This window comes from Diachasma alloeum, unplaced genomic scaffold (assembly GCF_001412515.2).
Source record: "Diachasma alloeum isolate Michigan unplaced genomic scaffold, Dall2.0 Dall_scaffold_00207, whole genome shotgun sequence".
Classification (NCBI taxonomy): Eukaryota; Metazoa; Arthropoda; class Insecta; order Hymenoptera; family Braconidae; genus Diachasma; species Diachasma alloeum.
The window spans coordinates 1-14,712 of record NW_021680372.1 but is presented as its reverse complement, the minus strand read 5'-3'; the positions used below and the strand labels follow the sequence as shown (position 1 = coordinate 14,712).

At 37.3% G+C, this 14,712-nt stretch overlaps 2 protein-coding genes across 2 annotated transcripts; one reads left to right on the top strand and one right to left on the bottom strand.

Annotated features, from left to right (window-relative positions):
• Positions 1 to 5,631: 5,631 nt before the first annotated feature.
• Positions 5,632 to 11,563, bottom strand: LOC107036224. The gene is made up of 2 exons (XM_015254021.1): positions 11,323 to 11,563; positions 5,632 to 6,832 (listed from the first exon to the last, which is right to left on the bottom strand). The coding sequence occupies exon 2, from the start codon at positions 6,658 to 6,660 to the stop codon at positions 5,632 to 5,634; it is 1,029 nt and encodes a 342-aa protein (XP_015109507.1). The 5' UTR covers positions 6,661 to 6,832; positions 11,323 to 11,563.
• Positions 7,614 to 8,735, top strand: LOC107036223. The gene has a single exon (XM_015254020.1). The coding sequence runs from the start codon at positions 7,614 to 7,616 to the stop codon at positions 8,733 to 8,735; it is 1,122 nt and encodes a 373-aa protein (XP_015109506.1).
• Positions 11,564 to 14,712: the final 3,149 nt, after the last annotated feature.

The following is a 14,712-nucleotide window of genomic DNA, read 5'->3' as shown; positions in this document are numbered from 1 at the left end:
AGTTTTATGGATCGGAAAAATCCCAAATTGATTATGGATCATGGGGGAGGGGGGAGTGATAGTTTGTACAAAAGTAATTCTTTGAAAAAATTGTTCTCAATCATTTTTTAATCTTTAAAAATGAATTCAGTTTTTATCGTCAGAACCGTCCACTTTGGGGGTATTTTTCCGAAGTTTTATGTATGGGAAAAAATCCCAAATTGATTATAGATCATGGGGGAGGGGATAGGAATGAAAGCAATTTCTTGAAAAGATTGCTCTTGATGATTTTTCTATTTTTTTAAATTATTTCAGAGTTTTCATGGCCAGAATCGTCCACTTTGGGGGTGGTTTTTCAGAGTTTTATGGATCGGAAAAATCCCAAATTGATTATAGATCATGGGGGAGGGGGTAGGAATAGCCTTTATGAAAGCAATTTGTTGAAAACATTGCTATTGATGAGTTTTCTATTTTTTCAAATTACTTCAGAGTTTTCATGGTCAGAACCATCCACTTTAGGGGTGGTTTTCCAGAGTTTTATGCATAGAAAAAATCCCAAATCAATTATAGAAGATGGAGGAGGAGAGAGTAATAGTCTTTATATAAGTAATTCGCTGAAAAATATTATTTTCCATCATTTTTTCTATTTTTTTAAATTACTTTACAGTAAACATGGCCAGAATCGTCCACTTTGGGGGTGGTTTTTCAGCGTTTTATGGATAGGAAAAATCCCAAATTGTTTATAAATCATGGGGGAGGGGGGAGTGATAGTCTTTACATAAGTAATTCCTTGAAAAACATTGTTTTCAATCATTTTTTCCATTTTTTTAAATTACTTTACAGTAAACATGGCCAGAATCGTCTGATTTGGGGGTGTTTTTCCAAAGTTTTATGCATAGGAAGAATCCTAAATTATTCATTGAAGATGGGGGAAATTGCCGGCTTAGTGTATATTAACAAATTTATTGATAAATCTATTGTCCATATTTCTCTTTTTATCGATAATAATCTCGTATTTTACGTCGATCTTCTCCCTGTGAGAGAAGTCCCTGTAATATATCACGAAGTTTGGCTTTTTCGAATGATTCTTCATTTAAAAATGAAAATGAAGTATATGAATGTGAAAATTCTAAATTATCATTATCTTTATTATCATTAGAATCATTCTTGAATTCCTTCACGTCAGATTTTTTTTATTTATTCTACACTTTATTAAATAAGCCGCATTTTGCCAGCGCAGAATTTTTCCCAAATTTCCGTCAGATTGAGATTTCTTGAATTTTTATTACAATGAGAAAAACGATAATGAATTCATTGGGATAACTCGGTGACTCATTCTCAATTATAAGAAAATGATATTAATCGTTTTTTAAAGACAAATCATGAAGTTATAGTTCTACGAATGCTCCACTATTTTACCACTTCCAATTTTCCTCAAGTACAAACTTTTTCTTGTCATTAGTATAGATTGAGATGCCTTTTTTTCAATAAAAAAATCATTCAGCGTCTCATGAAATATAAAAAAAAAACAGAGCCTTGAGAGAACGTCTTCTTAGGTTTCAACGAATGAATTTTCCTACTTACCGTTTCCCTAATGAAGAGGTAAACTTAACCAGGTTGTTTCCCACGTTTTGTTTAATAACAAATTCTGTTAGTGATCCATGATTCTCGGGTCAAAAATCGACATTTGTTGTTGGACATTTCATTAGATACAAAAAAGGTCTTGCAATATTTTCTTAACAATATTGTTTTCGGAAATGCAAAATCGCATCAATTTTTCAATTAACTTCTTTTACTTCACTGCTTTGCTACCCAGATAATCTGTAATGAGTTAGGAAGGTTTCATCAACTATACGTGTATTGGTCGAAATGAGATTCTGTGTATTTTTTAGATTTTTTATTTCATGGTATGATTATGATACATCGAATCTTACATTTTCATCCCCAAGATGGACCAGGCATGTCATAGGAATCATCATCATTATCATCATCATAAATATCATCGGGCGGTACATTCAAGTCATCTCTCACTCCATAATCATTATCTATTCCATAATCTACTATACCGATTTCCTCAAATTCAGCATAAGATGGGACATCTACAATCCTATTAGTACATGAAGTCTCTGCACAATTTTTACATAAATGTGAGCAAAGTAAGCCACCTTTAATACAACCACATGTTCTAGGGCTACACTGTTTTTTACATTGACATGTGATCAACCCCAATAAATTGTCTGGCATTGGTGGTAATGTTGTGACTATTGTAATTAAAATTCGATCGGTTGTCAACTCCCAACCCCATGATTCTACTGGTAATTTATTATTCAACCAACATTGGACTTGCCAATAAACTCTCAAAGTGTGAAATTTCGCTGCAGCTGACGTCGGTGGTAATGTCGCCAAATTAAAGTCACTTTTTCGTTTTGCTTTCAGACTCTGAATGTATTTGCTACATCTTACTTCATTCAAACTTCCCCCAGTTCCTTTATACATCTTTATTATTAATTGTTCTCCCGAGTTTACAAGAACCGACAGATTTTCAATTGATACTGGTTCAAGAAAAACCCTCAATAAATCAGTAACTGAATTTTTTTCTTTTATAAATGTCTTTACCACAGTTTTTTTGGAAATTTTGAACATGCTTGATGTAGTTTTGCAACCTGATAATGCATGAATAACAGAAAAATATGGGGCTATTTCTTGAAATTGCTCATATAAAGTATGGGATGAATACCAGGCTTTATTCGGTACATGAAAATAGATATTTTTCTGTGGACAACTTTGTGATATAAGGACACATAAAATGTCAACGTTTTTACTGATAATAACAACGTCCCTAGTTTCTTGCCATTTTTCTAATGCTTCGTCAACAATCACTCTCTCTTCATCTTTATCGGGAATTGTTTTCACATTCATACCATATTGTTTCAACGTTTCTATCAATTGGGCAATAAATCTAGCTTTATTATTATTATTTGTGAATAAAATCTCTTGATTCTTGGTGATTGATTTTGTAGGATCGAAATAAATTTCAGAACAAATCTTTGAACCAGCTGTAAAAATGTGCTCTGCTTGTTTTGGATGTTCGGCAGTATTTCTCCCCGGTTCAAATACTACAATACATTATGTGCCGTAATTTAGAACTATGAACTGGACGTATGTTTCGTATATTTCTTTATATGTACATGACTTAGGCCAACAGATTAACGATAAGAGTGTGTCACCGTCAATTACAAAGAACTTATTGCCGTCTTCAGGTTCATCGCAATATTTAAATATTGGCCACAGATCTTCGGCTGAATGTCTCATTTTAGTCATACTCTCAAAAGTCGATAACGGATATGGGCTTAATTCGTATTCGAAACTTTTTGGATAATCAGCTTCATTACGCTGAGACCTACGAAACCTATCAAATAGAATTTTAGCGTCTACCGGATATTGGACATCCTTAATTTTTACCGAACCGTTTGATATTGATAAAGATAGTACTTGGCATTCTGAAGGAAATTTCACGTCGGAAAAAGTTTGAGATTTTTGAATAATTGATTCATATGATTTGATACCCAAATATTCAGCTTGATAACAATTCACCGTCGGTCCCCCGCTAATACCCGTAGCAATCGATATAATAGAATCACGATGAATGAAAGGATTATGTTCTCTATACCACTCAACCAAAACGTCCAAATCTTTCTTATCCCGTTCAATCGTACTGTCTCTGAAATCTTTATGCTGTTCGCTGAACGCTGTCTCTATTTTACAAAATTCCTCCAAATCATCATTTATGTAAGCGGCACAACTCATCGTATTCAACCAAGAAGTCGCCACACTGTCCGTTAAACCTCTTCCTCGAGATAAACCACCTATACTATCTATCGAACGCATCAAGGTTTGCTCAATAATCATATCACTACACACACCCGAGAAAAATTTGTCGCTCCTCCTAATGGTAAAGAATCCCCTTTTTGTGTATTTTTCATATTCTTCTCGAGAACCCATTTTGTCCTCCAACCCCAACATATCTTGTACATACAGATGACAAGATTTTGAGTAATTAATATGTCTAGAGCTGTGGAAAAATGGCAGCATGTCGAGAATCGTCGATAAATGGAGATCGAAGGCACCAGTTCGTTCAGCCTGAATGAAACTTCTGAGTAAAGAAACCATTTTAATATATTGAATCCACAAAGCTGCAGTCTTTCCTCGTTCAGCGATCAAATTCATTTGATCAGTGAGTTTCTCCTTCAGAATCGCAACGATTGGAAATGTTTGGACCTGTTCGAAAACTGTTTTTTCACTATCATTGTTCTTGAATTCATTGGGTAACGGTTCCACACTGATGGCGGCTGATAGATCACGTTTCTCCCGATCAGTAAGAGTACATTCATCCAAAATGATGATGAATAAAGCGGCTTGAGTGTAAAAATGGGCACGTAAGCTGCGAGCATAATTTTTACCACTCATCATTTTTTCTGTAGATTTCTCTGCATAAATGGTTGTCCAAGACTCCTGTAGTCCACTTCCATCCATCACTTTTCCAATACAACCCAAAAACGACATGAGCAGATGAAACCCTCCGAGTCGAATAAACACATTACTCATATCCCTTTCACACGGTACCAAATTATGTTCAATATCAGCCTTTATCTCTCGACATTTTATATAAAGCTGTTGATCAAACGAGAAAAAATGATTCTTTTGTCCTATTTTCTCAGCTTCTTTAATCCCAAACATCAGTGCCGAGTACAAGGCGGTATTATCTGTAGCTTTTAGGAAAATGAACGGCAGATACTTAATTTTTGAGATATCATACATGGAAGAGTTTGAACGTAACTCCATGAAACCATTCCAATCCACATGTTGTGGCACTTTCAACCAATGACCAGATGCCCAGAGGAGTTCACCAGGTAATAAAAAAGTGTTGGCCGGGGGAGTGGACGTCATTTTCTAATATCTTTTATCTCTGTCAATGTTAATCCTCTATGGTGTGGCGGGTTATAATTACAAGTTTGGATTCGTTTCTTCGCTGCGATGGCTGATGCGGATGGTGGTGAATTTAAGCGTTTTATAGCCAAGCTCAGTTCTATAGAAGATGCTGGCGTTATACACTCAACGCCACCAGTATAATGGAAAGTATTCTTACCATCGATAGTCCGGGTATCGTAATCAGCATTGTGAAATATGAATTGCATCAAACTATCTTCGGAAGGTTGAACTTGTGGCTCCGGTGCCATAACTGCCGATCCCTCATATAGTTTAGTTTCTTCGTAAGAAGCACTCAATCCCAGACGATGAAGAATATTTATCAACAATTTTGATTGATGTTTTGAATGGATGTATAGTGACAGTGCGAGTTGAAGTGGTGATATGAATGATGGGGGTCTAGTAGCTGAAATGATGGCATGAGCGATAGCGATGATTTTTCGCATGGAATTATCAATATCCTTCTTCTTCTCCAAAAGAATTTCTTTTAAGAGAAACATGAGACTGTCGGGTATTACCCCTTTAATATTCTCATGAGAAAAAAAATCGGTGACAGCTGGATAATATTCCATTTCAGTGTCGCACGCACGTATATCTTCCCTAATATACTGAGCGGCCAACTTCAGAACATCTTGCTTCCGTTCTTCATCGTTTTCAACAGGAAGACTACTTTTGAAGAAATCCATCAAAAGACGATCTCCATATCCTTACAAGGTCACGATCGTTTTTTCNTTTAATATTCTCATGAGAAAAAAAATCGGTGACAGCTGGATAATATTCCATTTCAGTGTCGCACGCACGTATATCTTCCCTAATATACTGAGCGGCCAACTTCAGAACATCTTGCTTCCGTTCTTCATCGTTTTCAACAGGAAGACTACTTTTGAAGAAATCCATCAAAAGACGATCTCCATATCCTTTCAAGGTCACGATCGTTTTTTCCCTCCCCCGAGAACTGAAAATGATGTTGTCACCATATTTGTTTTCTAATACCTGTCGGATGTACTTTTTGCTTGGTGACGGCTCACCCAAAATGTCCAAAATTTTGTCCAGAGACCATTGACAATCTTCGGAATCTTCGAATGTTGCAAATAGACGGTCAAATTGAGCAATGTAGCGACTATTCCTGGGATTGATATTGTCTTTTTCTTTATTCTCTCGTGTACTTAGGAAGGTGTTGAGGCAATCCTGGTGATACTTTGCTCCAACAGAATTTAAATCAGGAACAGGTTCCAGACGTTCTTGAACCTTCAACGAGAGTTCATCGTCGAGCGACTCCGAAGCCTTCAGCAGACGTTCCCTCCATTTTGAGTTAGCCGTGATAGAATAGATAACACGTCTTCGATTTTTTGGTTTCTTCGATTCAATTATCTTGTCGCAAATGGTACCACAAATGATGCATGAGGTTGAAAAATCAAACTGGGGGGACGCCGGAGTTGGAGAATTTAATGTCGAGGCATCAGATAATTTTCTCTTTTTGGCTGCCGTTACACTTTTATTCGAGATATAACTGAGCCGACACGATTCATGCACTACGATCTGTTCACAATCTTCCCAATTTAACCACTTATTGTCACCTCGCTCTTTACTAGAGTTTATGAAATTGTTCAATCCTACTTTTTTTATAATAGTCTCCTTCTCTATTCCGCCAAACTCACAGCTACACACAGCACAAACGGGGACCAATTCAGCCATTGTAGATATGTACTGGTCTATAAATCAATCTGCGCTTCTAAACTCCACAGACAATTAATAATGGCTTGTTCGACGATTGTCAACACTGATCCGGAAACTCACAACAACACAGAAACTGGTGAAGAAAGAGCGTGGTGGCATCTTTGAGTAACATTTACGTAGTATTCCTGACCTGAAAGAAAATCAATATTTTTTTTTTCACGGATTTGAAATTCTTTCTGTAAGCCTATGTGGACGTCCGCATGAAAAGAGCCCACTTTGTCGTATTTAGTTTCCGAGATATTCGAGTCTTTCTGTCGACAACTCCTTTCTTTGATCTTCCATAGAAACATCATTTTGCATGCTATTGAGGTCATCGAGGGCTCAAATTGTGTGGGACCATGCCCAGATAACTTCAGTATACATAATCCCGATAGGGCCCTCTTCATGGGGACGTTCACATATAGTGACAAACAACGTTGTAGTATTGCAAACTCTCCGAGTATAAGAGGGGACATCGGTGAGTTTGGGAACCTTCGGTGGATGTAGGGCTCCATTGAACGACTTCTGTCATAAAATATTTCATATGAAAAAGTTGGAAAATGATGAACACAGAGAACGGTTTTTTTCTTGTTTTTAGGTTCAAAATCGTCCTCGGATCACAGTTTTTATGCGATTCACGGTTTTCTTCTCTCAAAATAATAAAATTTAAGGATCATCGGTCGTGTTCAAGGGGGAGACAGCTGAGTCAGTTCATTCGTAGGTGGATAGACTCAGGGGCCTCGTGAATCGACGCAGGGCGCTATCATTCTTCAAGTGGAACGACTATCTGGCAGAGATAGACTCGTCAGAATCTTATCTGCATGTCTCAAACGAAAACGAAAAGATTCCATCGAAAGTGCGTCTGCCCTCTATCATGTACGACAGCGTACTATCGCTTCTATCATGTACGACAGCAACACAATGCCCTCGTGATGCATCTTGAACTTGATAACTCTCTCTCAGTCAACTCTAATAGTATCCCAGAACCCAGGCTCTTGTTCAAACTGACCAACCGGGAAGTCTTTAAAACTTTCCTGGAGAAAAACTATGATGCTAACGTGCCCAATGATAAAAACCTGCATGAGGTAGAAATTGACAACTACATTCAATATATCAATGAGAATATAATATGTGCAATCAACAATATACCAAAATCTAAATCTACCGGCAACATCCAGCGTGATATTACTAAAAGGATAACTCAACTAGAAAAGCGCAAATCCTCATTACTCACCAGGCTTAATCGCAGACTAAAACATGACCCCAGAGCCAAAACGAGAGAAACAAAATCTATCAAACTTCTCCTCGCGCAGACAAGAGAAGACCTTAATCTCGAGTTTAGCTCGTCAATAGACACGCACTGGAATAATGACTTCAGAAAGATTAACTTCAGGGATTCGGAAAGATTCATGCCAATGGTGAACAGGATCTTTCGTCCAAAGGCAAAATCAGATCTGGCTGACATCCACATCTCTGCCAACAACGAGACCATTCTCAATAACTCTGGTAACAACCTTGATGAAACTCCTCTTGTCAACGATAAATATACCTTCAGTGACCCGATTAGCAAACTAAATGCCATAGGAGCCTTCTACGAGACCATCAACTCCCCCAGGTACCTCAACGAAGGAACACGACTGAGGGAGGTTATAGACAGGAAAGTTTCTGACTTCGAAAACACTACTGAACGAGAAAGATGTAACAAAGAAGCAATCACGAACTTCACTTCAACCAACAGAGCCAACCACTCCACTGAGGACTCTCTGGATAAATATTTCACGTTGCCTGAGAAAATCGCACTGATCATCAAGAATCTGCCGAACAAAACCTCCAGCGGAATTGATAACATCCCAACAGTTGTTATCAAACACCTGCCACTGAATGTTATAAAATACTTCACAGCGCTAGTGAATAATGCACTCAACCTCAGCTACTTCCCCAAAATTTGGAAAGTCGCTCAAGTCATCCCAATCCTCAAAAAGGACAAAAACAGCGAAGACCCCTCCAGCTACCGCCCTATCAGCCTGACACCGTCACCTCAGCAAAATATATAAAATCGTGATCAACAATCTCATTACTCGCCACTGCAACCAGAATAAAATCATTCCAGACAATCAATTTGGTTTCCGTGACCGACATTCGGTGCCACGCTGATTGACCTGGAGAAGGCCTTTGACTCGGTCTGGCTTGATGGCCTGATTTATATCCTTATCAAGAAGAAATTTCCACCTAACTTGGTGAAACTTGTCTGGAACATGGTGAGGAAGCGCTCGTTCTGCACAAAAGATGGAGACAACACCTCAAACAAGCGCTTCCAAATACGTGAAGGACTTCAGCAAGACACGGTGAACTCCCCATGTCTGTTCTCCATATCTACGAGTGATATCCTCAACAGTTTTGGTTTGAATGGCACCCCGGGGACCAACTCCATTGCCTATGCCGATGACCTTATTGTCTACGTGACAGGGAAGAATGTGAAAAACATCCAGCCCACACTCCAAATCCTAGTTAATAAAATTAATAATTACTACTCAACATGGAATCTCCGCATGAGGCTTCTGAAGTGCGAGAACATCCTGATTCGTGGACCAGTGCAAGAAGTTATAAGGTACAACAAACCTGGCATCAACTCTCTAAAAATCACGACCTTCAAACGTGACACCAGGGAAGAAGTAGTAATCCCGACCAAACAAACGGTCAGATACCTGGGAGTATACATCGACCACCTGGCTCGCTGCTCCAAGCACATCGACACTCAGCTCAAGAAAGCAACATCCAGGTTCCACTCGCTAAGACGCCTTTTCTACAATCGGCAGATATCCCACCGTGCCCGGATTATATGTTATCTCCTGCTGGTGCGGCTTCTACTCACGTACGCCTGCTCAGTATGGTGGAACATGTCAGCATCTATGACCAAGAAGTTGAGGTTACTGGAAGGAATCTGTATTCGAGCAGCACTGAGAATCTACAGATCTGCACACTCCAACTTTCGGCACATGGTCAGCAACCAAACCCTATACAATGAAGCCAACATCCCCAGAGTGGACAACTTCATTATCAGACTGACAGGGGACTACCATTCTCAGTTACGACGCATAAAAAACGAGACAATCGTCAAACTCAGCCACATTGACCTAATCGAAACCAACTTGGCAGCCCAAACAGGATACCTGCAGCCACAAGCAGTGATTCACCTCAACAGACTTGGGCTGATCCAAGATGCTAACAACGTCCCAAGGCTGTATCGCCTCCCCAGACACCCTGCTAATAAAAAAATCCCATTGATTGATGCCCCCCATCATTTTTTGTTTCTCTTCATCTATCCCATAGAACGAAAAACAGATTTCTAACTTTGTTCTTCCAAGTCCAACGAAACTTTAAAAAAAAATCTAAATAGCATGAAAAGTATTGTCCCAAAACATAGAAAAAGCAGATTTCCATGGAGGTAATATATAACAAGAGTCGTCCAATGGGCCCCCATACACCGAAGGCTTTCCAAACTCACTGATGTCTTGTCACTACTTTTTGTCGTTCTCGGACCAGAGTTGAGACACCTCTTATCATTGAAGTTGTCAATGTTTGAATCGCTGTAGCAAACAAGCTAAGAAAATGGTTGTAAAGTGTTGAAACAAAAGTGTATCATTTTTTGAGACGTTTTTTTCACAATCTTTCCAATATTAGTGCATGAAGCACGTGCTCAAGCTTTACACTGTGTAAACACATGCGTATACATATATTTTAACTTCAGCAATAGAATCCAAATTTGAATTAATGAGGACTCTCTGGAAAATTTATTATGAAACCTTTGTGGAAAGTGTAATTACCTGGGAAAAGAAATTGATTTAATATTTTATTTCGGAATCAGTGATTTCTGAAATAATCACCTAATGTAATTACCGGTGGAAGGAGTTATTTTTTATTATAGAATTATTCTACTACTCATTGATTATTCAACAATCTTTGACTTTAAACAAAGATTGAGGAAAAGTGGTGCAAAATGGAGCGTTTTCAATTGCTAATATCTCAAGATCGGCGTGGTCAAATTGAGCGAAGTCAGCAGCATTTTTCAGCCCTTTTGTGACATTTTCATTAAATTCACATTTTCACATTTTCTTTAAACCCTGTTCTTTCCCAAGGCAACCACAGAATTATTTCCACATTCACGCTGATTATAAATACGCTAGTTAAAAATATGTCAATGTTCGATATTCAACTTTTTTAACATCCAAATTTATTAATTATCAAAATTGAAAAACTTCACAACAGTTGAAGAAAAACTTATTGAGGGGTGAAAAATACAGTTTCCTCCCTTTCAGAGAAATATGGAACATGGTTTTTTTTCCTCATTGTGTGATTTTTATTTGATGGGAATGCGAATCAATTGTCCTTGACCTCGTTATTATCACTAATAAATTTATAAACACTGAACATACTGAAAAAATGCAAGAGCATTCTCTTCGTCTTTAAAAAAATACATTTTTTGATTCAACACTTTTTTCTCTAACTTGATGCTCCGATTGTTAGGACCATTGGCAATTTCAAATGTCTAATAACAATGAAAATGATTAAATGACACTTAATATTGATATTGCACATATACGTTGATGTCAAAATATAAAGAAAAACGAAGATTTTGTTTACCATTTATGAATTCTCAGGAGGAGCTGATGCGAGAGATCGCCATTTGGAGGTTATATTTACTATTTACGCTCCATCCTTCATTGAACGAATGATTTATACACTGTTTGATCAAGAGGAGAACGTTTGAACAATTAGTTTATAACTTGAGACGGTTATTACGGATTTATTACTGCTCGGAGTGAAAAAACAACAAATATTTATGTATAACAACATGGGAATAATGAACTTCAGGGCTGGAGAATTGTCCACTGGTGCTCAATCAGCTGACGATGCACAGTGGTGCGCAGTTTCATATTTCTCTCATGGAAACCAATTTTTTCTTCGTGGAATGTTCTTTGAACAACGAAGTACTTTGTAGAGACAATCACTCCCCCCTCCCCCATGATCTATAATCAATTTGGGATTTTTCCTATCCATAAAACTCTGAAAAACCACCCCCAAAGTGAACGATTCTGGCCATGAAAACTCTGAATTCATTTTGAAAAATAAAAAAATGATCAAGAACAATTTTTTCAATTAATCACTATTGTAGAAGCTATCCCTCCCCCCTTCTCCATGATCTATAATTACTTATGTAAAGACTATCACTCTCTCCTCCTCCATCTTCTATAATTGATTTGGGATTTTCCCTATGCATAAAACTCTGGAAAACCACCCCTAAAGTGGATGATTCTGGCCATGAAAACTCTGAAGTAATTTAAAAAAATAGAAAAATCATCAATAGCAATCTTTTCAACAAATTGTTTTCGTAAAGGCTATTCCTACCCCCTCCCCCATGATCTATAATTAATTTGGGATTTTTTCCCATACATAAAACTTCGGAAAAATACCCCCAAAGTGGACGGTTCTGACCATAAAAACTCTGAATTTATTTTAAAGATTAAAAAATGATTAAGAACAATTTTTTCAACGAATAACTTTTGTACAAACTATCACTGCCCCCTCCCCCATGATCCATAATCAATTTGGGATTGTTTCTATCCATAAAACTCTGAAAAACCACCCCCAAAGTGGACGATTCTGGCCATGAAAACTCTGAAGAAATTTTAAAAAATAGAAAAATCATCAAGAGCAATCTTTTCAAGAAATTGCTTTCGTAAAGGCTATTCCTACCCCCTCCCCCATGATTTATAATCAATTTGGGATTTTCCGATCCATAAAACTCTGAAAAACCACCCCCAAAGTGGACGATTCTGGCCATGAAAACTCTGAAATAATTTTAAAAAATAGAAAAATCATCAAGAGCAATCTTTTCAAGAAATTGCTTTCGTAAAGGCTATTCCTACCCCCTCCCCCATGATCTATAATCAATTTGGGATTTTTCCGATCCATAAAACTCTGAAAAACCACCCCCAAAGTGGACGATTCTGGCCATGAAAACTCTGAAATAATTTTAAAAAATAGAAAAATCATCAAGAGCAATCTTTTCAAGAAATTGCTTTCGTAAAGGCTATTCCTACCCCCTCCCCCATGATCTATAATCAATTTGGGATTTTTTCCCATACATAAAACTTCGGAAAAATACCCCCAAAGTGGACGGTTCTGACCATAGAAACTCTGAATTCATTTTTAAAGATTAAAAAATGATTAAGAACAATTTTTTCAACGAATTACTTTTGTACAAACTATCACTCCCCCCTCCCTCATGATCCATAATCAATTTGGGATTTTTCCGATCCATAAAACTCTGAAAAACCACCCCCAAAGTGGACGATTCTGGCCATGAAAACTCTGAAATAATTTTAAAAAATAGAAAAATCATCAAGAGCAATCTTTTCAAGAAATTGCTTTCGTAAAGGCTATTCCTACCCCCTCCCCCATGATCTATAATCAATTTGGGATTTTCTCCCATACATAAAACTTCGGAAAAATACCCCCAAAGTGGACGGTTCTGACTATAAAAACTCTGAATTCATTTTTAAAGATTAAAAAATGATTAAGAACAATTTTTTCAACGAATTACTTTTGTACAAACTATCACTCCCCCCTCCCCCATGATCTATAATCAATTTGGGATTTTTCCTGTCCATAAAACTCTGAAAAACCACCCCCAAAGTGGACGATTTTAGCCATGAAAACTCTGAATTCATTTTAAAAAATGAAAAAAATGATCAAGAACAATTTTTTCAATGAATGACTATTGTAGAAACTATCCCTCCCCCCTCCCCCATGATCTATAATCAATGTGGGATTGTTTCTATCCATAAAACTCTGAAAAACCACCCCTAAAGTGGACGATTCTGGCCATGTTTACTGTAAAGTAATTTTAAAAAATAGAAAAATGATTGAAAACAATGTTTTTCAAGGAATTATTCATGTAAAAACTATCACTCCCCCTCCCCCATCTTCTACAATTAAATTGGCATTTTTTTTCATTAAAAAAAACAATATAGATATGAAAATTCTAATTTTGTTTAAATGAGTGAACAGTGCGTCTCTTTCCCACGCAAGAACTCGTATGACGTTGTCTCTGTCGCTCCTACAGCGAAGAGACCGAGAGTAAATGCGCGGGTTATTTCAACAAAAAAAAAATATATAATTTTTTTTGTATAGTTCTCGAACGCACAACATTTTTCATAACTATACGTAAACAAAAAAATCGGTATTATCATCAAAAATATTTTTTTTAAAGAAATTTGTCAAAATTCAATGTTTTTGGCACATGAATTGATAAAAATCATTGTAAAAAATTCACAAAAATTTTAAGATAATGAGAATTATCTGCATTTCAAAACAAAAAAGTAAAAATAGAAAAATATCTATTTTTGGCTGATTTACAGCCATTTGTTCATGACGCAACGCGCGCGCAGCAGCGCGCTCCAACCAACAATTGTTAATATCTAGCAAACTATTGGTCGTAGAAACATAAGTAAAAAACCATTTTGTTCATCGTTAAATTCTCTAAATAACTTATGCTATATGTCTCGATAACTTCTCAATAGTTTCCGAGATATTTCAATCAAAAGATACCTATTCAAGGGGTATTTTGTTTATAAACAAAAAGCACACCTTGCCTTTAGGCCACATTTCATTTATATGCTCTCGACGAAGTCGACGACAAACACGATTTTTCACGTCCACCGACNGACGAAGTCGACGACAAACACGATTTTTCACGTCCACCGACTGGACTATTACCACGACCGCTAGATCGACGATTTTCGTGTGTTTATGCGGCACTCGACTCCCGATTCCCTCTCACAAATCGAAACAAAGAATGGAATTCACCATGGCGTCGGAATGGAACGCATGCGCGTGCGCAGACCTGCTCTCCCGCGTTTGCGCATCTTCACGGAGTCAGTCTGACTATTCGAATCTCCAAAAAGATGAAAAGTGAGGTGAAGTATACTGGCGACAATATGAGAGTGATCTTTCCATCTAACCCCTACT